The 27,116-nt window shown below is 45.0% G+C and overlaps 1 protein-coding gene across 1 annotated transcript in view; it reads right to left on the bottom strand.

Moving 5' to 3' along the window:
• Window positions 1–23,397, bottom strand: part of EVA1A (eva-1 homolog A, regulator of programmed cell death) — a 65,040-nt gene extending 41,643 nt beyond the window's left edge. The window contains exons 1-3 of the mRNA XM_066372707.1: window positions 23,391–23,397; window positions 20,952–21,107; window positions 20,566–20,799 (exon numbers count right to left, since the gene is read on the bottom strand). Of these exons, the coding sequence (XP_066228804.1) occupies window positions 20,566–20,799; window positions 20,952–21,107; window positions 23,391–23,397 (397 nt within the window). The remainder of the gene's footprint in view (window positions 1–20,565; window positions 20,800–20,951; window positions 21,108–23,390) is intronic.
• Window positions 23,398–27,116: the final 3,719 nt, after the last annotated feature.

The following is a 27,116-nucleotide window of genomic DNA, read 5'->3' as shown; positions in this document are numbered from 1 at the left end:
CTTTAATGTGCTATATCACCTCCAATGTCTAGCTGTCACCACATTCTCAGGCTGTCCAGCTAATATACAATGACACTAAGATGCAGGGATGCATGATGTTCTTACAGGGATACAGTGAGGATGTTATGAGGCTGCAATACTCATTCCAAACCCTCAATTTCAAATTTTCATATTCATCGTTTTCATTAATTAACTGTATATTATAAATTCCAATTATCAAATAAAATAACACATACAAAAATATTTGCTTCTTCTGTTTTACTCATTAAGAGTCCACATAAGACTTCATTTCAAGAATTTTAATGCTAAAAAATAGGAAATCACTGTTTTTCAACACACAGGAGAAACCCAAGAGATTAAGCAAGAAAGGATAAAAGAAACAGGTCATTTTGGTAACAAAGGAAGAATCTAGATGTCAGGCACTGTGCTTCACATGGCCCCAGGTGTAATCTTGGAGCTCAAAAAACAAATGTTTGTTGAATTAATCAGTCAAGCAGAAATAGTGTCCCTTGCTCTTGGAATTGGGTGATGGGGAACTGGAAATGGAGAGACAGGAGAGGCCACAGAGGAAGTCTTGCTTTTCCTATGGGAACCATCTTCACGGGTAAGTAAGCAGGCCTTTCTGCGCAGAGCAGGGCAGACCAGGGATGATGGCCCGTGGGTAACCATGTGCGACCACAGGCCATGAGAGCCAGCATAGCTGAGCTGTCACATAACAGGAAGAATGTCATGAGCGGTGGGGTCTCTGGATTGGGGGTAGAGAAATGGTAGTGACCAGACATAGATTCTGAGGGAAAGAGGCCAATGGAAAAGTACAACCTGGAGAGCAGAAGCCAAGCACAGACTTGGACTCATTCATTTACTCATTGACTGAGCACTGTTAATACAGGCAAGACACTAGATCATGCAGTCATGACGATAATGAGCTTTGGTCAGTGTGTCTTTGGGGAGGGGAGCACCGGGGAGCTAGGAGAGGATGGGCTGGAGGCATAGTCAGTTCCCTGGCAGAGGCAGTTCCAAGGATGAGTCTCTAAGAAGAAATAGGAGTTAGTCAAGTAGAGAATAGCTGAGGATAGTGAAGGGGAATGCATTCCAACAGAGAGAGTGTTTGTGTAGGAAGACAAGATTTGAGACAGAAAACCGTATAGTTGGGAAGCAGCAAGGGGATCAAAAACGGGCATAGCACAAAGTGAAAGGGAAGGAATGGCAAGAGTGAAGCTGCTGAAGGGGCCTAGTACTCTCTGCTAGCTTGTACTCTCCCCTGTCAACACCAGGGAGCCAAGGGAGACACTAGGGTGAGAGCAACACAGTAAAAACCTGCATGCATACTCCCTTGTCCAATTGTTTCACACGATTTGCTAGTGTGGCCTCCCAGAACTCCCTGAGAGCAGGAACTGCCTTTCTCGCCTTTTCTCATCTTTATATCCTTGGAGCTTAGTGTATGCCTGGAACACAGTACGAACTCAACACTTCCTGTGATGTGAACTAATAAGTGAATAAGCAAAGTGGAAAGTAGGGACAGGAGAGCTGGGAGAACTAATGCAGTGAGTATGGCCGAGAGAAGGCTGGTTGAGCAGTTAGGACAGGAAATCATCTGAAATGTGATAAACTATGAGTAAACAGAGAGAGAATCCCCATTTCCCAAACATCATATGGAGGAAGTAGACAGAAGAATGACCACAGATGAAAATACCCTGAAGTAGGATCTGGACTGAGTCCCACTGAGTCACCTCAGTCTGAGAAAGCAGTCTGAATTCTCCATGGGAAAGGGCTGTATTATGGGTTGAATTATGCCCCTCAAAAAAAAATATGCTGGGATCCTAAACACCAGTATCTCAGAAAGTAACCATATTTGGAAATAGGGTCTTGTCAGATTAACCAAGTAAAGATGAGGTCATTAGAGTGGGCCCTCCTTCAATATGACTGGTGTCTTTATTAAAGGGGGAATTTGGTCACAGGGACACATAGAGGGAAGATGATGCAAAGACCCACTCGGGAAAGACTAAATGCTTAAAACTACCAGAAGCCAGGGGAGAAATGTGGAACAGATCCTTCCCTAGTGTCTTCAGAGGGAGCACAGCTCTGCTGATCCCTTTTCTGGCCTCCAGAACTAAGAGACAATAAATTTCTGTTACTGAGCCATCCAGATTGTAGCACTTTGTTATGGCGGCCCTGGGAAACTAATACAGGCTGGTAGTCAAAACAGATCAACAAGTATGGCAAACACTGATGCTTATCTCCACAACAGGCATTCATTCCCCTTCATCTGTGCCGGACGAGCTCCACTTCTGTTGTGTTTCCATCCTTCCTGGCCCAAGGCGTAGGTCATGCCATTGATTCGATCAATCCTGGGGTCTCTTTGCCATTCTGTTTACCGTGACCCAATCCTGGCCAACAGGTTTCACTAAAAGGACCTCTGTATCCATGATATAATTCAGTTTGTTCTTGAATATTTCTGTCTCTAAAGTCCTGTTTGAAATATTCGGCACAGAGACAGTCCCTATTTGAACCTAGATAGACACTAATTAATAATCAGTGGGGTTACTAAACAACCTGTTGGAGAATGGTAACTGAATTGATTTCCTTGACACTCGTTAGATTGGTCCTTTCAGAGGCTAACCTTTACCTCCAGAGTTTAAACCTACAAATTTCTCCATGTCTGATACTTTGACCTCAACTTGAGAAATATCTCCTGTACTTCTGTTATTAGTCAGTAAATAAGACAATGTTCTAATTTAGGCACTTAAATTCAGGGATTGCCTAATCCATAACCTACATAACCTAATACCACACTGTGTTCTCCATACTGTCACATGAACAAAATCATCAGATTAGAGCTGTAACAAAATCATCAGATTAGAGCTGTAACCAAGTCTGTATGTCCTTCATCAAACACAGAATAGTACACACCTAACAGTTTTAAAGCTAAAACACAGGTTCAGTTCTTGCTAGGCCAGAGACTTTCTGAGAACCTTAAAAGGCTAGATGGGTCTGAACAGAAACAGAGGAGGGAGCTGCACAGATGAGATGGGAGAAAGACTACATTTTAGGAATGGCACAGGCTTTGACACCAGACCTGGGTCCACTGTCAGCTCCACTGTTTACCAGCTATGTAACTTTGGGCAAATGACTTACGATTTCTAAACTTGAGTTTGGAAAATAGCAAATTCAATTTATAATCCTTGAGAATTCTGCTGAATAATGAGGTAATCTATGTAATGCACCCAGCATAGTGTCTTGTGACCAGCAGGTGATCTCTTGAGCTGTACGGGTGGTTCTGAGTCACACATCCAGAGCAGCCACAATTTTTTTTTTTCTTTACTGGAAGAATCAATCCACTAAACATTAAAGAAACAACTAGAGATGTCCCCAGAAAATTGGTCCTATAGTCCTGTTATTTCAATGTGGAAGCATGTCACAAACCATTCCTCCCCATGATCTCGCCTTTACTTCCCCTGAATTAAAGCAACGTGTCCTAACTGGCCTCCTTACCTCCATTCTCGCCTCATCCTCCAATCCAACCCTCCACTGAGCCACCACAATTATCCTTCTTGAGCAAGGCTTAATAAACTAGCTCACAGGTAAATCCAGCCCAGGGCCTGTTTTTTGTATATAAAGTTTTATTGGAACAGAGTCACACTCATTTCATTTACATGCTGTCTGTGGCTGCTCCTGCACTACAGTGGCACAACTGAGTGGCTGCATCCCCTGTTATTAGATTAGGCAGTAGGCTCAGATTAGCAGCTGATTAGCAGCCTGATTAGATTTGTGGCTGATAGGACTAAAGGTTGGTCGCATTAACATCTGGCTAGATTAGTGGCCGATTAGCTTGAACAGCTGACTAGATTAAGAGGTCGATTAGATTGGGTGGATTAGATTAGGCAGGCAGACAGATCCTACCAAGACTCAGACACAACCTTATGTGATGTGCTCAATAAGACACAACTCTTTGTTACATGGTCTATATATTTATGGTTTAAGACAGAACATTCACAGTCTTTGATTTGGCTGTTATCATTTTTTTTTTTTTTTTACAATTTAAAGGAAAAGAGGTCACTGCCCATGACTAAAAATACTCAGGTATTGAATGTTTAAAAATTCTTGCGCCATAATACCAGTTAAAAAATGATTGACAGATTAGTTTACACAGTTGATTAGATCAAGGTCCAATCACATTAGTAGCCGATCAGATTAAGGCAGTGGTTCACAAAGTGTATGCCAGGGTACACTAGTGTGCCCTAGAACAGTGGTCCCCAACCTTTTTTGGGCCACTGACCGGTTTAATGTCAGAAAATATTTTCACAGACCGGCCTTTAGGGTGGGACGGATAAATGTATCACATGACCGAGACAAGCGTCAAGAGTGAGTCTTAGACAGATGTAACAGAGGGAATCTGGTCATTTTTTAAAAATAAAACATAGTTCAGACTTAAATATAAATAAAATGGAAATAATGTAAGTTATTTATTCTTTCTCTGTGAACCGGTACCAAATGGCCCACGGACCAGTACTGGTCCACAGCCCAGGGGTTGGGGACCACTGCCCTAGAAGGTTTCCAGGTGCGCCCTATGGTATTCCAGAGAAATATGTGCCTGTTGGGGACAAAAATCCAACAGGGTTTTTGGAGTTTAGATTTTTGGGGGACAGAGGTGTGGGGAATTGGCTGTAAATTGACAGTCTGCCCAACCCCCCACCTCACTTGCCTGATTAGGTTGCAAAAGGCTGTTAAGCTGTGGTGCTGGATTGTTTACACTAACCCCCATGTTCTCTGGAAAGACTGGAGGCAAGTTTCTTCTATTCTGTTTGATGTAAAGTTAAGATATGTATGGTGGGGGTTTTCTGCACTCAACACAATTAAGAGTAAAAAGAGAGGAATTCTTCAACGTATTGACGAGGAAATGAGAGTTTGCCTTTCAAATATATGTCCAAACATTGAAGAAATTGCTAGGACACATCAGGCTCCTGTTTCTCATAAACACAAGAATGAAAAAACTAAACACATTCACACCGGGACCTGCCAAATTTACTAAACCTTACTAAGAATGTATATAGATAGATAGATAGATAGATAGATAGATAGATAGATAGATAGATAGATATAGATAGATAGATATAGATAACTTTTTTGTCATCTTATTATTTTAATCCTTTTATGAATTCTAAAAAGCATAACTCCAAAAAATGTAACATAAAAAGCTTTTTAATATCAGAATAAATTTAATTTTGTCATATTTATTTTGTTTCATTACCATAAAAGCACGCTTGGACTTTATATTTTTTTCTTTAATATTTGACTTAATTATTATAACATATTTCTCAGAAATTTGTGTATAGTGTGCCTACAATTATTTGTAGGATTTTAAAGGCGCCCCAACTTCAAGAAGTTTGAGAACCACTGGATTAAGGGTTCAATTAAGTCAATCCCAGGGGTCCCCAAACTTTTTACACAGGGGGCCAGTTCACTGTCCCTCAGACCATTGGAGGGCCACCACATACAGAGCTCCTCTCACTGACCACCAATGAAAGAGGTTCCCCTTCTGGAAGTGCGGCGGGAGCTGGATTAAATCAGGCCCTGTTTTAGGGAGTGGTAGATAAGATTAGCAACCAGTTACATAGCTGGCTATTAGATCCACGGCTGATTAGATTAAAGACAGATTAGATCAGCGCTCTTAAATTAGGCAGCTGATTGGTTCAAGGAGTGATTTATAAAGCTGCTGATTCATTTGAATGATTGATCAGATCAGCAGCTGATCAGATTAAAGCGTTTGATCGAAGAATGGCTCAGTCAGACTAAGCAGTTGATTAGATTAAGGATCTAGGCATCAGGCGGTTGATTAAAGCCCCAATTCATTTGTGGGCCAATTACATTTGTGGCTGATTTTGATTAATCCAGGTGATTAGATTCGCAGGGGCCACTCAACCAGTGGCTAGACAGATTAGATTAGCAGATGTTAGGATGGGTGGGTGATTAAGTTATCATCTGATTAGATTAGATGGGTGATGAGATGCAAGATTAACAGGGCCTTTTATCAAGTAACAATATCTCAATGGTGATACACTGGGCTTCCTATGTATTCTTTGTGACTCACATCTTTATTATATGCGGCTTAAGTGTCTGTTTGTCGCCGATAGCTTATTGGTTGCTTGCGTAACTGTACTAGCCAATGGGGTGAAGTTGCCATGGCATTCAAATAGTCCTGCCTTCTGGCATGCCACCTCACAAATTGAGGTTAAAGATTGGAGCAATTATTATGCTGTAAAGAAATCTTAACACCAGAAGGGGTCTTTGCAATGGTACAAGACTAGAGGTTCTCCAATTGAAAAATAATGTCATAATAGCTAAGTCTTTGACTGGCTCCTCTAAAGGTGAAATACATGTCATTCCAAGAATTGATTTGGCTCCATCTCAAACAGGGTTGCCGTTTCAATTGAGATGTAGACAATTTCCTGTAAAACTTGCCTTTGCTATGACCATCAATAAGTCTCAGGGCCAAACGCTTAAGCGTGTTGGCATTTTTTTACCTGAGCCTGCATTTGGACACTGTCAACTTTATGTTGCCTGTTCAAGAGTTTGTGAAAGAACGGATGTAAAATTAAAAATAATTGATGGTCCTCTGCAAGGTGAGCTTAAAAATGATGGAAAGATCTACACAAGAAATGTGTACAAAGAGATCTTTGACATGTGAATTAACATTTTATTATTTAAATCACCTTTATTTATTGAGCTAGCGGTGGCTCTTAAGAAATGTACCGCCAGTGGTTTCCTTCATTGCACTCTACTTTAAGCAATTAAGCAAGTAGAAGGGGGAAACCCCATGGGGCAGTAAGCAAAGGGGCGTCCTCGCCGCCTGCCCTGGGTAATTCAGTTTGAATTAGCAGACACCTTTGCACAAATCATTTTAATTACAATTTATAATATCTAGAACAGTGGTCATTTCGTATGACCGCCGGGCTTTCTAGTTAAGATATAGCTATGCTCGCCTGATCAGGCAGTGGCACAGTGGATAGAGTATCCAACTGGGACTCAGAGGACTCAGGTTCAAAACCCCGAGGTTGCTGGCTTGAGCACAGGGTTGTTGGCTTGAGCATGGGATCATAAACATGACCCCAAGGTCACTGGCTTACGTCCAAGCTCACTGGCTTGATCTCAAGGTTGCTGGCTTGAGCAAGGGGTCACTTGCTCTGTTGTAGCCCCCCTCCAGTCAAAGCACATATGAGAAAGCAGTCCATGAACAAGAAAGGAGCCGCAACAAAGAACTGATGCTTCTCATCTCTCTCCCTTTCTATCTGTCCCTATTTGTCCCACTCTCTGTCTCTCTATCTGTCTCTGTCACAAAAAAAATAAAATAAAATAAATAATAATAAAAGACATGGCTATATTTATCTCTGTGCCAGTGAAAATCATCAAGATGCTTCCACTTCATGAAATTATATGTTCTTTAAAGCCATCATTTTTGTTTATAAAAGTTTAGCAAATGATTCAAAAGTAAGTTCTGAAAATCCAAATTGTGATCATCTTTAATGGGCATGAAGGAAGTGGGATGAAAGAGACATAGGAGGAGTTTCTGCCGTGCTACCATGTTATGTGTTGACCCAGATAGTGGCTATGTGCCAAATAGCAATAATTCATGAAAATGCATAATTATTTGATGGATTTTTCACTATATGGGTAACATCCCACAATAAAAAGCATTTTTTAAACATTACAGGTGATAATTTTGTTGCGTTTTCCCTCAAGAAAATCCCTGTGAAGAATTCCACATTTCATTTTTCTCTTATTCCTTATTAAACTGTAATTAGGGCCAAAGATATATATATATATATACTAGAAAGCCCAGCAGTCATATGAAATGACCGCTGTTCTAGATATTATAAATTGTAATTAAAATGATTTGTGCAAAGGTGTCTGCTAATTCAAACTGAATTACCCAGGGCAGGCGGCGAGGACGCCCCTTTGCTTACTGCCCCACGGGGTTTCCCCCTTCTACTTGCTTAATTGCTTAAAGTAGAGTGCAATGAAGGAAACCACTGGCGGTACATTTCTTAAGAGCCACCGCTAGCTCAATAAATAAAGGTGATTTAAATAATAAAATGTTAATTCACATGTCAAAGATCTCTTTGTACACATTTCTTGTGTAGATCTTTCCATCATTTTTAAGCTCACCTTGCAGAGGACCATCAATTATTTTTAATTTTACGTCCGTTCTTTCACGAACTCTTGAACAGGCAACATAAAGTTGACAGTGTCCAAATGCAGGCTCAGGTAAAAAAATGCCAACACGCTTAAGCGTTTGGCCCTGAGACTTATTGATGGTCATAGCAAAGGCAAGTTTTACAGGAAATTGTCTACATCTCAATTGAAACGGCAACCCTGTTTGAGATGGAGCCAAATCAATTCTTGGAATGACATGTATTTCACCTTTAGAGGAGCCAGTCAAAGACTTAGCTATTATGACATTATTTTTCAATTGGAGAACCTCTAGTCTTGTACCATTGCAAAGACCCCTTCTGGTGTTAAGATTTCTTTACAGCATAATAATTGCTCCAATCTTTAACCTCAATTTGTGAGGTAGCATGCCAGAAGGCGGGACTATTTGAATGCCGTGGCAACTTCACCCCATTGGCTAGTACAGTTACGCAAGTAACCAATAAGCTATCGGCGACAAACAGACACTTAAGCTGCATATAATAAAGATACCATCTTATCCTTGACAGAAAAGGTTTGCTAGACCCCTGGTAACTTGTTCTAGAATACTCCCTTTGGTAGCTCATCAGTCCATCCAGTGACTGGCCTCTCAAATGATGTCTGAGCTGAGTTCATTTGCCTTTGCCAGCCTTCCTGGCTCACCTCTCACTACTCCCCTACGTGTAGCCTAACTCCATCCTTGCTGAATGAGTCCTGCAAACACACCAGGTTCCCTCCACCCAGAACACCACTACTCCCTTTCCACACCAAAAATGTCTACCCACTCTTCCAGGTTTGAAGCCTTCCAGAATTAGCCCCTCAGCCCAAGGTTCAGGAACTCCCTCCTAAGCAGTGATATTCCACCAATAAATGGTACGTCATATACAGTAGATACAGGTCTACAAATCTGTCTTTCTTGCTAGACACCCTTACTCTAACTCTCCTGGCCCACCCTGTTCTTTACCAGCATAGTACCTACCGCAGTTTGTAATCATGTATTTCTCTGTGAATTTACTTCTTTTATGTGTTTCCTTAACAACTGTGAATTCCAAGAAGGCAGGAACTAAATGCTGGGTTTATCACCACATTACCATCACCTGGTCTAGAGTCGGTGCTCAATTTGTTCAATGAACAAATGATTAGATGAATGGGGGGAAATAATTTTATGAATGAATCAAATACAAATGAAAGAAACTAAGGCATCAAAGCTGTTATTTTCTGAGCATGCCAAATTCTGCCTCTCAGACCCTCTTGCAGGCCCATGGTCCAGAAGGTTGGATAGGCATAAGCACCACTGATAACTCTGGAGCACATATACAGCTCTAGTCACTCATTCCTGAAATCAATGTGTAGTGCTTGCATAGCCCTTTCCCATGAGAGCAAATTCAGACCTCATGGAATTGGAATAAAACCACATGTAGGATTATATCACTGAGTCCATGCTTGCACTGAACCACACAACGCCCCAGCCATGCCCTCCTAGAGAAGGATATCTTCTCCTCCTGTCTACTGGGGAAAGGTAGGCAAGGTTCCTGCAGCTTCACCCCTCTCTCCCTAAGGAGAGTGTCCTGTCTGTCCATCACACCCACACCCAGCCAAAGGCACTCCACACCATGCTCACATCCAGGTGAGACACCTTGGCAAGATGGGGTTGGAAAGGGTTAAGCAGGAATGATCCTCCCTTGCTTCACAGTGTCTAGTGCCAAGGGAAACTTCAAGCTTGAAATATGACCTTTGAAAGATGTACTCTTCACTTTTTCTGATACTGAAAGCTCAAGATCAAGCAAATAATTCATTTGAGTTGCAGCTTTGTGTAGAAAGTATCTATCTATATATTTCCCAAAGCCATTTCTTAAGTGGCCTTTCTGATTCTGTAGAGTGTCACATTGGGAGAGACCCACCCATAAAGGCCCTCTGTGGAGGTGGGTGCATTTCATTAGATGTTTCCAAGAAGCGCAAAGACGCCTTTTCCACCAAGGCAAATATATGAAGTTGGCAGCCAAACCCTAATTCTAGCCCTGAGCCTCACGGATGTCAGCACCATGAACCAAGGCAAAACTGAGTTTCTTATTTAAGTCAAACATTAACCCTCTATGGTATCTACCTCTGATCTGAACAACAAAAGAATGTTATGTATTAAAATAACAGAGATTGTCTTTGGCTCTAGATAAATACATTTTCTCAGAGTCTGTTGGACCTGTGTCCTTTAAGCCTGGCAACAGAGCATTCATAAGGAAATGTCAGTCTTTTCCATTATTAAGAGCTTAAATGGCAGTAGCCAAATCATCTAGAGTCATTGTAAGCATAGGGTTGTCACCCAGCAAACCTCCTTATAATGTGTCTCCCATTTCCTGTAAGATCCACGCATCCATCTTCTATAGACTTACCTTCTGCCCAATCATCTTTCCTTCTGCTCAGAGGATCAAGTGTCTTATGTCCAGTTCAAAGCCAGTGTCCCCTCCACTCTACCCACCCCCACCCCACTGTAGGGTGTCCCTTTCTCTTCTCTCCAGGCTTTGTGCCCCCCACTCCCCTTAGCACCCCGATGTCTACAGAGCAGACACTACTTCCTAGTGTGTGACATGGAGTGCCAGCACACTGCTTTCTCAAGAATCCTTCAAAGACAAATTCAGAGGAGAGAGTACTGCAGATGACTTTGACATGGTCTGGATCTAACAACATGTGATGATTCACAGCTGGGTATTATTGTGAAAAAAATTTTCTCTTCTCCACCTAACAAAAGCTGAAAATACAAATCACCTAACAGAGACTTCTTAATGATTTCTAACCATCAATATAAAAGCCACCCAGAACATGGGGAGAAATATTCCAAATCTTTGTGGAAGAGGCAGGTCAACACTGAGGTACTCCTCCCCATGTGCACAGTGCGCTTGTGGCCCCTTCACGAGGCCTCCTCTGGCTCAGTCCCTCCCCACTTATATATTAACAAGCTTTTTCCAATTCCAAAATACTCCCTCCGCCGAACACCTCTAGTTACCATCTATTCTCCCTGATCCTTTCACAGCCAAGCTTCTGGAAAGGATTGCCTATGCCTGGTGTTTCCACTTCCTCACCCCACGTTCCCCAACCTACCTTGTCTTTCAAACTACCCTCACTAAGTCACCAATAGCCTCTTAATTCCCAAATCCAGGGATATTTTATTTCTTTTGATTTTTTTAGTGATTTCCAAATCACATGATGCTGTCGATTCCCCACTTCTGGAAATTCTTTTCTCCCGTATTCCAGTCTCCCATTCCCCCCCCCCATCCAGCCCCTCCCCCCACTGCCTCCACCGGGTCCTCTTCCTCCCTTCCGTAAGAGGTCACTGCTAGGACCTGAGCCACCACTCCCAGAGGAAGTCTGGCTCAGACACCGATAGCACAGGCCCGGGATCCTGACTGCCTGGGCTAAAATCCTAGGCCCATTATTTATATCTATCTGTATGACCATAGGCAGTTACTTACCATCCCTGTGCCTCAGTTTATTCATTTGAAAAATGGACATAATTATAGTCTTTCCAGGCAATGCATACTGAGAGCATAAAGGACTTAAAGCACACAGAACACACTCAATTAGCATTAGCCATAATAATTCCTCTCCCCTTGCTCTACCCTTGCTTTGAGCAACTGAGCCATGTCATGATTTCATTACTCGTTAGAAGTTTGCATGTGAATCTTCTTCAAGAACCTCTCAAATGTCAAACCAACAAAACCATGCCACCCACTAGACACGTCTTCCTGGCCATCCCCGAGATGCTTCAAATTCAGCGTGTCTGAAACTGAGTGCATCATCCTTTCCTGCACATGCTGCTCCTTTGCTGCCTCCTCCTCCTCCGTCACCTCTCCCAGGGAACAGCCCCACCGTATGTCCTGCCTCTTGGTTGCCTAGACCAAAAGCCAGACTCCTGCCCCTCACCTACTCCGCTGCTCGGTGAGTCACCACATCAGGTGGACTTTATTACCAAAGTATTTCTTGACTCTGTGCCCAATTCTCCACCCTTATTACTAGTGCCTTCAATAGAATCTCATTATTTCTCACCTGGATGATAATAAGTAACCATAATTTCAAAAGTAATGATGGCTACTATCATCACATACCAATTACAGATCAATCAGTGTGGTAGACACTTCACAAACCTCATCATACATAATCCTGAGCACTACCCATACCATCCATGCAGGAGGAATTAGAGTCCTTGTTTTCAGATGAGGAGACCAAGGCTCAGAGACATTTGATTAACTACCTAAGTTACACAAAGACATTGTGGAGCTGGGATGTGCACTGTGGTCTGTCTGACTTCAAATCCGCTTTCTCCACTCTATACACTGCAATGGTATCCTAATTGGCCTTCCTGCCACCGATCTTACTCATCTTTAATATCTACTCTCTTGCCAGAGAGGTCTATTTGACCATGAAACTCTGACCCAGTCTCTCTGCTGCATGAAATCCTGCAGTAGCTCCCCAATGCTGGCAGAACAAAATACAAATCCTTCAGCAAGGTTCTTCCTGATGTGGTCACATTGTCCATTACAGATCTGCCTGCCTTCTCTCCACCCAGGCCTTTTTCCCTCCCTTCCTCTTTTTTTTTTTTTTTTTTTTTTTTTTTAATTTTTTTTTATTTATCTATTCATTTTAGAGAGGAGAGGGAGAGACAGAGAGGAAGAGAGAGAGGAGAGACAGAGAGAGAGAAGGGGGAGGAGCTGGAAGCATCAACTCCCATATGTGCCTTGACCAGGCGAGCCCAGGGTTTTGAACCGGCGACCTCAGCATTTCCAGGTCGACGCTTTATCCACTGCGCCACCACAGGTCAGGCTCCCTTCCTCTTTTGGAACACACCATGCCTGCTCCCCAGCCATGCTACACTTCCCACGGTCCTTCTGCCTGGGATACTCTTCTTCTCTCATCAGCCGGATGCCTCCATCTCAGCCTCCAAGATGCATGTCCTCCTGGATCCACCCGCTGCCTAAGATGAATTCAGTTAGGTGTCGCTTGTCTGGATGCCCAATGGCTCTGTGGTGGCCTCTTGCACAGCAATTTAGGTGGTGGAACACTCATTGATTGAACACCTATGACCTGCGAGAGACCCAGCGGGCTCCAGTGACTCGGGAATCAACAAGATGTATGTCCTGCTTTTAGAGAACAGACTTTAAAAAGCGAGATGGACAGTAAAATGCTGTGTTATTATCTGATTCCCGTCTCCACACTGGATTGCTAAAATTCTTGGGTAGGAAGAGTATCTTGGTCCTCAGGGCCTAGAACTGTGCTTAACACATGAGGCTGTCAGTAAATACTGACAGCTTGAGCTGAGCAGACACACAAGCCCACCTACAGGGACACTCCACTTTCATGTGTGGCTTTTCCAGACTCTAAATGTCCAAGTCGTTTTCTGCACATCCATGAGGTCCTCACAGTGCACCCTGCAGCTTGGACATGCAGAGGCTCTAACACTGGTGAATTTCCAGGCCACCATCCCTGCCCATGCAGCTGACCTGCTGAGAGAGGGAGGGACCAAGGCCTCACAGCAGGCAAGTGGCAGTGCTGACACCCCGTCCAGTGCTCATCCTGCTCACGCAGCAAGATGGAAGCTGCTGTTAGAGGCTGCTCACCCATGTGGCACACAGGACAGGAGCTCCGTGAAGGGAAGCACGTGTTTTCCAGTAGAGAGCCCTTCCCGCCCCCTCCCACAGGCGGCTGTGGCCGGTCTTGTCTTAACAAGATGAGCGAGTGAAAGGACAAGCCAGCCGTGTTTGTGTCCGTGCCCAGGGCAAGACGGCTTCAGGCAGCCCTTTTGATCGGGGGCCCCGTGCAGAAACAAGATCCCCTGAAACCTGCTCCCTGCAGCGGCTGCCCTGACTGAATGACACAGGCAGGAGGGCACAGGGCAAAGGGGAGAGGCTTAAATTACAACAGGTGCTCTGTAAAAAGCCTTCTTCTCCTCTCAAGTTTGTGCTGACTTCTCCCTGAGCTGAGCGACATTTCCGCCTCCTCTCACGGTGGAGGACAAAGTGCAAGCTGCCTAAGTGATCAAAGGGGTGTGAGAGGAGGAAGGGAGAGGTGCTGAACCCGGGAGCAGAGCGCTAACTGCCCGGGGCAGGGCCGCAGACATCAGGCAGGGGGAGGGAAAGCGGAGAAACTGGGAGGAAATGGCCATTCCCTCCTTGGCCACAGCAGCCCACATACCTGTGCTTTCCCTTCTGAAAACTAGAATTTCTAACAGCAGCTCTGATGACATGATGACCATCCTGATACCGTCTGGGTCAATGGGGAAGGGCTCAGAGCCCAGCAGCCTGAGTCTGGTCCCAGGTCCCTTGTAGCTGTGGGTGGAACCGTTTTTCCTCCTCTAACTCTGACCTCCAAGGCTGGCTGTGGGGATTCATGCAAAAGCCCTTAGCACAGGGCTTGACACCTGCCTCCAGTGTCACTACTATAATCAAACACTAGGAACCACCTGTGGGGCCACATTCCTGGAGGGAGCATATTCAGTAGAGACCATCCTTCTCTCTGCCTCTGTTCCTGACTCCTGGCTAGACTGGGTCTTCCTCTGCACCCGTATCTGCCCCGTCATAGCACTAGCCGCCCACTGTGCTGTGTCAGACTGTTTTCTTATCTCCCTATTCAGGCCATCAGCACCTTGGGTGTCGGAATGTGAGTTTCATGTTAGAACATTCCTTCACTCATTTGTCACACATTAAGTGCCTCCTATATACCAAGAAGTCCCTAAGTGGTGAGTAAATGAATGCAGTCTGGGAACAACCTGTAGGAACACCTGTATAGATCATTCAATCAACAAGCATATGTCCCCATCACCTGTGGTGAAACCTATGCAAAGGCTTTGGGTCCAAGGAGAAGAACTGCAAATGTGAGCCTGAGTCCCAAGAAATGTGTCCATTCTGACGACACATTCTGAGCCACAGCTGATCTGCTGGCTCACATGCGGAGTTTATTTAAGACCAGATCTGATCAGTATCTATCTGTGTGTAAATCTCTCTGTGTGTTTCTCTTTCTCTCTCATTTCCTCCCTCCCCCTTCTATCGCTCTCTTCCTCCTTCCCTCTAAGACCTGAAAAACTTATCAATTACTTAGCAATTCATCCAGACTTTTGGATGCTCAAGGTAATGTTCCAAACTCCAAACTCAGAAGAGGCCACCACAGTTCATCAAACAGGGCTTTGAAAAGTAAACAAAACAGCAGACTCAAACCATGGAGCACAGCTTTGTGACTGGGTTTCTTTGCTTACTGGAGACAATGTCCCTCTGCTGGCCCCTGGGCTCTGGTCCCGCTGCCCCAGGAGGGAGCAGGCCAGCAGAGACTGGAGGCAGAGCCACCATTTAAAGAGCTCAGCACACCTGAGCTTTAAACGTGATCCCATTGTCTCCCAACTGCAGGAACAGACTCTCGGACTGCTGAAAAGTCAAAGCCGCTTTTTCAGGTCCATCTCTAGCCCCCCCCAGTCCCACCCTGACCTCCTCATTTGCCTGGCCCTTTCTTGGCTTTGCATAGTGTACATGCAGTTTCCTGTCTGTAACAGCCATGATCACCAGTCCTTCCAAACACAGCAAGCTCCTGCATTAAGAGCCAGATCTCTGAAGCCTTTCCTGACTCCTCTATCAGAGATGGTGGCTGGTTCTTTTGAGCTCCCAGTGCTTTGCTCAGATCTTTCCTATTCCACTTAATACACTCCAAAGACCTGTTCACATGTCCATCACATGTCTTGAACTGTGACCCTGATTATAAGGCCCACATCTTCTCCATCTTGGAGCCTTTGGCACCAGCATAGAGTTACTCACCCCACGTGTACTCCAAGCACACTCTAACATCTGAAGATCCCGTCACCACTCTAGTGTGGTCTCGACCAAATGCCCCTTACAGTGCCACAGATTTCACAGAGGCAAATAACAAAGGAATATTTCACAGGAAACACAACTCAACACCTAACAGGGTGAAGTGTCTCTCCCTAGCACCAGACACATAAGCAGAAACCGGCTTCATTAAGAATCTGGTCAGTTAGGAGGTGCTTCCCAAGACAGGGGCCAACAAAGTGTGACATCAGAGGTCTGAACACCTGGCACCAGGCCCAATATTCCCTGTTGGGCGAGTTTAGAAGCCTCAGTAGAAATGCAAGTGATGCCCAAAGATCTTGGGTCTGACTTATACTCCAGGCATTAGCCCATCGGGGCAGTCTGTTTCCGAGATCAGGCAGCTGGGGACTCAGGAAACTCAGGATAATGCCAGCAGGCAGCAAGAGTCTGGGTCTGAAGGAGAAAGGCAGTCAGGGGGTCTGAGTGGTCTCTGACATGCTGATGGTCAGGGAAGTTCTCATCCTGTCCACCCAGAAAAGCAGTCTTACTAGAGTATTTCTGCAACCTCTAACAAAACCACAAGGCCTTACACACACCAGGTAACCTCATCCCACTGAAGTCTGGGGACAATCTGCCAAAATAAGCAAATTCAGGGGATCACAGCTGGGCAGAGCAGCTGTGGAAGAAATATGCAGGGTTTTGTGCAAGGCAGTTTGGTCTACCCAACAAGTGGCCAAGGGACCAGCAAGGGCGGGGCTTAGCTTTCAAAGCCCAAGGCTGCATTCAGGGAAATAAAAGATTCCAAATTGGTGAAGTGATCAGCCATAACCTAGCATCCGGTGTCACACACAACTCACAGCGAGTCAGTGACTGGTTCCAAACTTTGTTCTCCAAAACCCCATATGGATCATTAAATTCTCTTAACAAGGTTTACCTTTAATATATAAATGTTCCTCATAACATTTGGAGAGAAGGCATACTCTGCACCTGATCAAATATAAGGTAGGAGAGCCAGCTGGTGGTATTCATCCATCCATCCCACATCCACTGATTGATTTCACCATGTTTATGTGTTAGGTGCACACTGACAAGGCCATGTGCTTGGAAAGGACAAAGCTGGAGTCAGATAGTTCCTGACCCCAAGTTTGCACCTCTCTCTCCTCCAGGCAGATGTTGTTGACTTCACACCCCAGCCCCAAAGGGTTAACGCTGTTCTGACGCTGTTCTGACCCTGACCAGGCAAATATAAGGCTCCAATTAGCAACAAGTTCATTGGCACTGTGACAAGGCACTGACTCCAGTGTCCTGTCACTCTGTGGCTGAGGGCAGAGTAAGCAGGAGAGGAAAGGGACAGGAATTCTAAGAATACTGGCACAGTCTTAGATCACAAGTATGGTGCAGGCAGAAAACCCAATGGACTTCAGATTTTATTAATGCACATAACAAATCCCAACTCATATTTACTGAGCACTTACTACATGCAGAGCATTCAGCTATGCCCTTTACCCACATAGTGTCAAGAGTGTGCGTTCTGCAGTCCAGAAGTCTATATGAATCTTGGCCCTACCCCTCATTAACTGTGTGGCTTTGGCCAAACTGCTTAGCCTCTCTGTGCCTCATTTCTTTATCCAGAAAATAGGGTAATACCAATACTAACTTTAAAGCATTGTTATGAGGATTAAATGAGTAAAGGCATAAAATGCTAAACCTGAACTATATCCTGGCAAAGAGTAGTCACTCAGTACTAAAATGAACAATTACTATCCCTTTAGTTAGTCACACTACTTTGCAGAGAAGCAGACTATTTCTTCCTATTTTACCAATAAAGCTTTGAGAGACCGAATCAACTTGCTCAAGGTCAGATAGTTAATAAGTGGCAGAGCTGGGATCTGAACTCAGGCAGCCTGACTCCAAAGCCCACAAGCTTAAGCACCACCATAAGCATGCCACTGTGTTAGTTTCTAGGTACATAAAGAGCTGTAGGGAGATGAACAAAGGACCCCTATACAGTGCAGTACTCACTACAGAAGAGATATATTGAAAAGGGGGGGGGGGAGGCAGAAGGGCTGGGGCTGGTGTAGCAGGGAGCATCAGTTAGCAGGACCTGAAGAACGCTTCACCCAGAAGGGGACTTAAGTTCTAATCCCCAAGAATGATGAGGAATTTGCCAGTCAAGGAAGAAGGGCATTCCAAGAAGTCAGAACCTAGAATACCGAAAGAATAATGAGTTGGGTGGTAGGGGAGGCAAACAGAGGAACTTGCATTGCATAAAGTTAGGCTGGGCAGGTAACTTGAGGCCAATCATGAACAGCCATGTGTGCCAACATCAGAGGTGAGATTTGATTCTGTAAAAGTTTTCATTTTAACAGGCACAGGATCTACCTTCAGTGCTTGTAAAAGAGGTGTAGATTCCCATCCCTGCTGATAGCTCTGGAAACCAACAAGGGTGTTAAGGGACTGTAGTAATAGCATGGCTGGCTGAAGTGTTAACAACAGAATTCTGGCACTGGAATGAAGGGAGATTTGGGGACAGAAGCTAGAATAATTGACCAAACTGGAGCAGATAAGAGGGTGAGAGTTGGGAATAATAGCACTCCTCATGAACTGATACATGATATCAGGGTTTCTCAACCTCAGCACCATTAACATTTGGGACTGATAATCCTTTGTTGGCAGGGGGCGGGGCGGGTACCGCCTTGTTCATCACAGGAAATTTTGCAGCATCCCTGGCCTCTGCCTACCAGTTGAATAGCATCTTCCGCCACTTACATGGAGACAGCCAAAAATGTCTCCAGACATTGCCAAATGTCACTTGGGACACAAAATCAAAACCCTAGTTGAGAACCACTGCTTTAAAACCTCCAATTCCCATTTTACAGATGAGGAAATTCAGCCACAGAAAGGCATCAGCCAGGATTCAAATGCCAGGGGTCTGGCTCCAGGACCCCCACTCTTAGCCATCCAACTTGACTGCCTTTCAGGAAGAGAGACTCAACCCAGCCTACTGAAGCAGAATTATAGATTTGGTGATGGACTGATGACAGGAAGAGTGAGGTTCGAAGGTGAAATCTCAGTGCTTGTCACTAAACTGGGAGAATAGGAAGTATTAAATAAGTCCTTTGGGTTTGTTTGTTTGTTGTTTGTTTTTTAGACTTTCTATTCTTTTCTTAAATAGAATCAAGATGTACTGACTCAAAAAGGAAAAACCGGCCCTGGCCGGTTGGCTCAGTGGTAGAGCATCGGCCTGGCAAGCAGAAGTCCCGGGTTCGATTCCCGGCCAGGGCACACAGGAGAGGCGCCCATCTGCTTCTCCACCCCTCCCCCTCTCTTTCCTCTCTGTCTCTCTCTTCCCCTCCCGCAGCTAAGGCTTGGAGCAAAGATGGCCCGGGTGCTGGGAATGGCTCCTTGGCCTCTGCCCCAGGTGCTAGAGTGGCTCTGGTCTCAACAGAGCGAAGCCCCAGAGGGGTAGAGCATCGCCCCCTGGTGGGCAGAGCCTCACCCCCTGGTGGGCGTGCTGGGTGGATCCTGGTCGGGCGCATGTGGGAGTCTGTCTGACTGTCTCTCCCCGTTTCCAGCTTCAGAAAAATACAAAAAAAAAAAAAAAAGGAAAAACCAGAAGGAGGCGGTGTGTTCCTTCTCCAGCTATACAGAGAAACACCTCTGTAGGGCTGAGCATGGGATATGTCATACCAATATCCTGGCTGGGCCACTTCCCAGATGTGGGGCCCTTGGCTCCTTAGTTAACCTCTCTGCATCTCACTTTGTCCGTTTACAAAATAGGAGTAAAAGTTTCTAATCATGGACTTGATGTGAGAACTCAGGGAATAAAAGCAAAATGGCAAATTAGCACAATAAAGTTGGCCTCCCTCGCTTTAGGAACCATGCTTATTACCTCCACGCCTCATGTGCGTTGGTATCCAGTAACCCTCTTCACTACCTCCACCACCACAACCCAAACTTGGGGACCCTTAGCGCGGTAAGAAGCTGATTGCACTTCTCTCCACCAGCACAGCGTCCCCCTGGGGCCTTAGGGGGCGCCAACAGCCTTGTCACTCCCCAATCCGCCCTGATTTCAGAGTTATGGAAATCACTAAAAGCGCTCAGCGAGCTGGGTGCCTCCAAAAGGAGCCAGGTAAATGAGTTCAGCGTGAACCACGGAAATTTCAGGCAGGTCCGCACCAAGCAGGCCCGGGGTGGAAGCCAGTCACTGCCGCTGGCCTGCCAGTTCAGTCTAAGCTCCCGGAGACCGAGGAGCAGAGAAGCGCGGAGATTTGGAAGGCACCCGTCCCCGAAGCGAGGCTGCAAAGGCTGGGAGCTGCGAGTTATTGGATCAGGGTTGGGGGGAAACCTGGGGCGGAGAAAGAACAGGAAAGTAGGAGGAAGAAGAGGCAAAAAGAAAAAAGCGCTGGGGAAGCAGAGTTCCCTAGGGGACCCAGCCTACAACACCTGGATGGGGGGCCGGGAACAAAGCTGCGGCTTCAGGTCAGAAGTGCTCTGGGTGTTTCCGCAGAGGGGGCGCTCCGAGGAGCCGGGCGAGCTGGGGATGCCGGGCGCCCCGGGCGCGCTCTCGCTCGCCGCTTACCTTCTCTGGGGCCGCCCGCACGTACTTCCGGGGGCTGTGAGCGGGGGGCGCAGGCCGAGCCGGGGGACCTGGAGTGGGTCACCGACAGGAGGACGCGACAAATCGGTGCCCGGAGCTTGCGCCGGCGCTGGCGCCTCGGAAAGATATCCCAGTGGAAGAGCCGCCAAGGGACTGCGCGGAGAGCGGGGTCCCAGCCTCGGCTCTCACGAGCGATCGCGCCGAGCCCCGGAGACGCTGGAAGAGCCCGAGTCAGTGGGAGGAAAAGGTTGTCTCATTTCCTTCGGTCTCCCCACTCCTCCGCCCCCTCTGCTCTGGACCTGCCCTCACTCTCCCCCGCCCCCTTCCCCAAGCCAGCGGCCCATGTGGGCGCTTAGAAGAAGGGAAACCTGAACTACAGCAGCGTGCGGCGCCTCCCTTCTCGCCAAGTTGGTTCCACGCTCCCAGCCTCCTGCTTGCTTCCCCGCGCTTCCGACAGTCTCCAGCACCCCGGAAGGCTCCCCGTCGGCCGTGCCCACCCTGTCCCGGTGCTCTGGTCGTTCCCCCTGCTGGGACGAGCCCAGATTTAAAAGCATACCTCTAAACTCCTGCCAGCATCCATCCTCTCATTTCTTCTCGCTGCCTGCTATAAGCCTGTATTAAACCACTCAACCCAGACAGGAAATAAGTACTTACTTTGTTAAATTCTATCAACCTTTTTTTTTTTTTTTTCCAGTGAGGAGTTTAAAGCATGATGCATAATCTCAAAGGGGTATTCATTTTGATGGGAAGGAGAGCAGCTGAGGTCTTTGGCCTTGCTCACTCAGAGTTGGGGTTTTGTTTGTTAATTCAATGATTATTGAGAGCCTAATCTGCTCCGAACCAGGCAGAAATGAACCAGAAGGGCATATTGTTCCTAGACAATCGTCATAGGTGATTAGTGCAGGGTGAAAGGAGGTCAGGGAAGCTGTGGTCTCTTACAGATAGGTCAAGGACTGAAAGAACTTTCTTTAGGGTAAAAACAGCTTGGGCAGAGGCAAGAAAGAGTGACAAAGCCCTATCAGGACACAGACAGAGAGCATAGCCAGGATGGGAGGTGATCGTGGGCAAACAGGGAAAAGAATGTTGAACCAATTGATCAAGAGAGGATAGGAGCAGCCTGACCAGGCAGTGGCGCAGTGGATAGAGCCTCCACCTGGGATGCTGAGGACCCAAGTTCGAAACCCTGGGCTCACCAGCTTGAGCGTGGGCTCGCTGGCTTCAGCGCAGGGTGGTGGGTTTGAGCTTGGGATCATAGACATTAACTCATGGTCACTGGCTTGAGCCCAAAGGTCACTGGCTTGAAGCCCAGGGTTGCTCCCTTGAGCAAGGGGTCACTAGCTCTGCTGGAGCCCCCGATCAAGGCACATAAGAGAAAGCAATCAATGGACAACTACAATGCCACAATGAAGAATTGATGCTTCTCATCTCTCTCTTTTGCTAATAAATAAATAAAAAGAGAGAGAATAGGAGCAGCAGAAAGTAATGGGATAGAATTGATAAGACCTATTGACCAAGAAACACATAGGTCATTGTGATAGTGGATAAACAAAATCCCAGATCATCTCTGGAGTTGCTACTCCAAGTGTGGTCCTGGGACAGGTAGTATTAACATTCATTGGAAGCTTATTAGATATAGGACTTTCCAGCTTCACATGATTACTAAATCAGAATATGCATTTTAACAAATCCCCAGATAACACAAATGTTCATTAGCATTTTGGAAGTACTGCTGTTTATATTATTGAAGGTATATTAGAGTTTCTGTATATTAGAAACACCTGGAGAACTTTAAAAACCAATATGAGGCCCCTGTTCCACCCCCACAAATGCTTATTTAATTGGTTTGGGGTGGGGCTACATCAGTATTTTTTAAATGCTTTCCAGATGACCTAATATAGTCATGAGAAGAGAATCACTGTTCTAGATTTATTCAAGAGTACTTCATTTAACCCTGAACTGCAGCTCTTCGAAAGAAAAAGAACACCTGTGTGTGGGTGAAACTGTCATGACAAGTTGTGGCCTTAATACAGAGGCAACTGTCAGCTGGAAAGAGCCTTTGTTTTCTGCTTCCCTAACCAGGAAACCAGATTCTAGCCTCAGATGGCCACTAAATTACTATCTGAACTTAGACCAGTACTCCTCTGTTAGGCCTTGTTTCCTTATCTACAATAATACACATCTGATTAACTTTACAGTCTACTACCTAGGATGCAAGGTGCCATTATCAGAGCTCCCCTACATTCTCAGCTTTATCAGCAGGCAAGCAAAGGAAGAAGTGGTGTAGAGAAGAGGGTTTTCCTGTGTATTGTGGGTGCCAGCCATGTACACAGCCATACATGAACATCAGACGTCAAAGGATTGTGTGCCGAGCCCACGGCTACACACACAGTTGGTGCTCAATACATGTGTACTAAATGAATGAATAAATAAATAGGGCACAGATGCCTGTAGGTGGCATAGACTTCCAATGGACTGGCCCTACTCCAGAACCTATGCATTTGCTCCCTAAACCAGAGGAAAGACATTTAGAAGCACTCTGACCCATGAACCTAGCTAGGATTTAAAACTATTACTATTAAGAATTGCTAATATTTGTTGAATGCTTAGTATACACCTGGCATTGTGCTAAACGCTTTGCTTAGCATTGCTTCACTTCATTATAATGATGAAGATATTGTTGAACCCCTGCACTACAACGCGTTTCAGGAATCACAGATATGGAGGGACATGAGCTGTCATCTAGACCAGCTTCTGCCTCTTGTGCAACTGGACACAAGAAGCCAAAAAGCCCCATTGGGTGGTCTTACAGGTCATTCTCCTAGAGTAGTGGTTTTCAACCTTTTTACACTTGGGGACCAATAACCAAGCCAGCCCCAAACAGAAACACACAACAAAGTTTTATCTTACCACATGTAATAGTGCAGCACAGTATAAGCTGTTGCTAGATTTCTGAATTCCACGTGTACAATGCATTGAATACTAATAAGTTTGTCCAAATGCTTTTTGTCTATTGTGCATAATTTGTAAATGCTCTACACAGTGCAAAAAGGTTGTTTGAATGAGCCTGCAAGTTCCAAAGATATCTGAGACAACCTCAAAAGTATTTTCATTAATGACACAGGCTGATAAGTGGCAATCACTGGGCATAAGTGAATTCGACTAAGACTATTGGGTATAACCTGACCGATGGTGGTGCAGTAGATAGAACATCGACCTGGGATACTGAGATCCCCAATTTGAAACCCTGAGGTCTCTGTCTTGAGTGCGAGCTCATCCAGCTTGAGCTCAGGCTCACCAGCTTGAGTGTAGGGTCGCCTGCTTGAGCATGGAATCATCAACATGATCCCATAGTCGCTGGCTTGAGCCCAAAGGTTGCTGGCTTGAGCAGGGGTCATTGGCTTAAGTGGAGCCCCCTGGTCAAGGTACATATGAGAAGCAATCAATGAACAACAACTAAAGTGTCACAACTATGAGTTGATGCTTCTCATCTCCCTGTCGGGTTGTCTGTCTGTTTCTCTAGCTTTAAAAAAAAAAAAGAGAGAGAGAGAGAGAGAATATCATTGGGTCTATACTCTACACAACATCAGGTGGTTAACTCTGTGGACAAGCACAAAATTTCTGGACTACTGGCACCAGTCCATGAACCGGCAGTTGGAAAACACTGCTCACAAGCATGCACCTGGGCATGGAGGTCAACCTTGAAGGAAAGGTTTAGAATTTGGTTCTAGGGTTTTACAGAAATAAATTGTCCCAGAAGCTATCTCAGAGGACCCATAGGCTATGGCTAAGCCTAGGAAAGGGACTTCTGCAAGCTACCCACTTCATGAGTGCATGATGCATGTGTGTGTGAGCACGCATGTATGTGCACGCACTGCCTTTTAACCAGATCCTCTTAGATGCCAAACCCCAGCTCTATTCACATATATTTCTTTTCATTCTCACAGCATCCTGACAGGTTAAGTACTCTTATTTTCTTATTTTATAAATAAACAAACGTCATAAATTGAAAATCTGTTTGTCCCGGCAACCTAAGTTTCTTAAGTGTTCTAGACACCATAGGCAACCTGCACGTCACACTTGACCCTCACCTGGGGAACTTTTTGAAATAACAAGTTGGGCTCCAGGCCCATCAAATCAAAGAATCTCTAAGGTTGGTTTTGCTTTTTTTTAAAAAACCTCTGCAGGTAAGTAAACCATGCAGGTCAGGATTGAGAACCACTTCTATAGGAAATGCAGAGACAAAGCTTAGATCCTATGAGATGAGACCTTAACAAAATAGTAAGGAGCTCAGTCTAGGAATAATCTCCAAAAGTCATCAGGAACAGAAAAATTGAAATCACTTCTTTGTCCAAAGTATGTTAAGACAATCCCAAGCTGACGAAAATTTTTGGACTTAGCCTTGAGTGAGTGAGGTCATCCCCACATGGTCAAGGGTAGGAAATCTCTCGTTCCACCCCAGAAAGTACAAATGATTGAAACCAGAATCCTTGCCCCTCATCCTATAACACTGCTCTTTACAAGACGCCTTCAAACACCCAGCGCCTTCAAACACCCAGCGCTTATGAATTCCAGAAGTCGCCAGTGCTCTCCAGGAGCATGGAGCAAGGCACTCATGTAAACCAAAACATGAAAGACAAACGAAATTGCTCAAGGCCCAAGGAGAGGCTAATGGATGTGCAGACAGGGACACCAATGTGTCACCATTAATGATGTCACTTTGGGAAAATCAAGAGGCTGAGACTTTTTAAAAGTGTTTTGCCCTACAGTCATTTCATATTTATTCATCTTAGCAAAAGTAAGCTTGTAAAAAAATGTGTACTTGTTTAAGATATTAGTTTGGACAAAAAGAACAATTTATTTTTCTTGCTGGCTTGCTTGCTTTTTCTTTTTCTTTACTTTTTTAACCCACTGTCTCACTTTTGCTATTATATTCCCTGGCCAAGTAACAGGATTTCTACTAAGGTCCAAGGATAGACATTAACCAGGTGGCATTTAAATTCATTTATTCCATAACAGTGTGCTGAAATGAAACCAGTCATCTGATAGTATTAGCTACTAACACCCCCAGACACTAAAGGTGGACTGCAGCAAGGCACCTGTACAGTCCAACCTTTCACCAACATTTTACAAGGTCTAATGGATGCCTTTAATCATCAAATAAATCAATGTTGATGGTTATACCCCCTCTGAAGTTCTAGTTTTCAGATGTAGACAACTAAATTATAAAATCCATGTTTACCAGGCTTCTCTTCCTTTTCAGAGAGCACTATTTACCTGTGCGGAGGAATATGAGGGGATCTAGGGAGCACCATTCACTTGTTTCCATAAAATGCTAATAGAAGTAAAAAGCTCAGGGCATATAAGTGCACAACTGAGTTCCCCCCCCCTCAGTTTTTTTTTTTAATTTTTTTTTATTTATTTTAGAGAGGAGAGAGAGATAGACAGAGAGAGAGAGAGAGAGAGAGAGAGAGGAGAGAGAGACAGGGGGGAGGAGCTGGAAGCATCAACTCCCATATGTGCCTTGACCAGGCAAGCCCAGGGTTTCGAACCGGCGACCTCAGCATTTCCAGGTCGAGGCTTTATCCACTGCGCCACCACAGGTCAGCCCCCTCCCCCCAGTGTTCTAATCACCTCCCCCACCTTTCTTAAAATATTTTGTGCCCAGAAGAGATGAGATAATGAGGAACAAGCATCAATTAAGCGTGTCTTCAATCTATTGTGAAGTGGAGGCTTATCTTTCATGGAATTACTTCCTCATGGCCCCGGTCAGGAGACAGAGGTCTAAATGGTCTTGGCTAAGCCACTTTAACTTGCTTGGGGGAATAGAGTAGAAATCAAAATATTTCTCTAGCCAGTTGCTGCTGCCTAATACAACGTTACGTCTGATTAATGGCGGGTTTTAAATCAAAACATATTCCCCAGTTAAACTATAAACATAGCTGAGTGTAAATTTTGCTTCTTTGGTTCCCTTCATTTTCCATAGGGAGGTTTTCATGCCCAGGCTGACACCTTCTCTACTTTTTCATCTAGGCCAGCAAGGTTAAATAAGCATGAATAGCACTTTAATAAATCATCCACACAAAATACTCTGCTATAACCAACAGGAAGCCACTGTAAAAACGAGAGGTTTCAATCCTAAAAAAAAAAAAAAATTGAGGCAATGGAACTCTAAAATATGCCCAGCAAAATTGCTGATATCTTCAAGAAAATGCAAGTTAGAGCCCTACCACAACATATATGACCTGAAATCACTATTAAATAACTATGTCTAAATTGAAAATACCACTGATTCTTATAAAATTGAGACACCCATGACCTATTAAACATTATACTTCATATGCAGCGAAGCGAACTATTAAAAGTCACTTTATTTTTTTACAGGAATAAGAAACACTAGAGTTCAAAATAAAGTATAAACTTTGAGTTAAGGTAGCTCAGCCCAACAGCATAACTGAGTCTTGATTCAGTGCTCCCTTCCAAGGCTGCCCGCAACCCTTCCAAACACCTCAGAGACTTCCTTCCTGTAACTGTGA

Source organism: Saccopteryx leptura, chromosome 3 (assembly GCF_036850995.1).
Source record: "Saccopteryx leptura isolate mSacLep1 chromosome 3, mSacLep1_pri_phased_curated, whole genome shotgun sequence".
Lineage (NCBI taxonomy): Eukaryota > Metazoa > Chordata > Mammalia > Chiroptera > Emballonuridae > Saccopteryx > Saccopteryx leptura.
The sequence above is the reverse complement of the archived record's forward strand: the minus strand, read 5'-3'. Positions and strand labels throughout refer to the sequence as shown.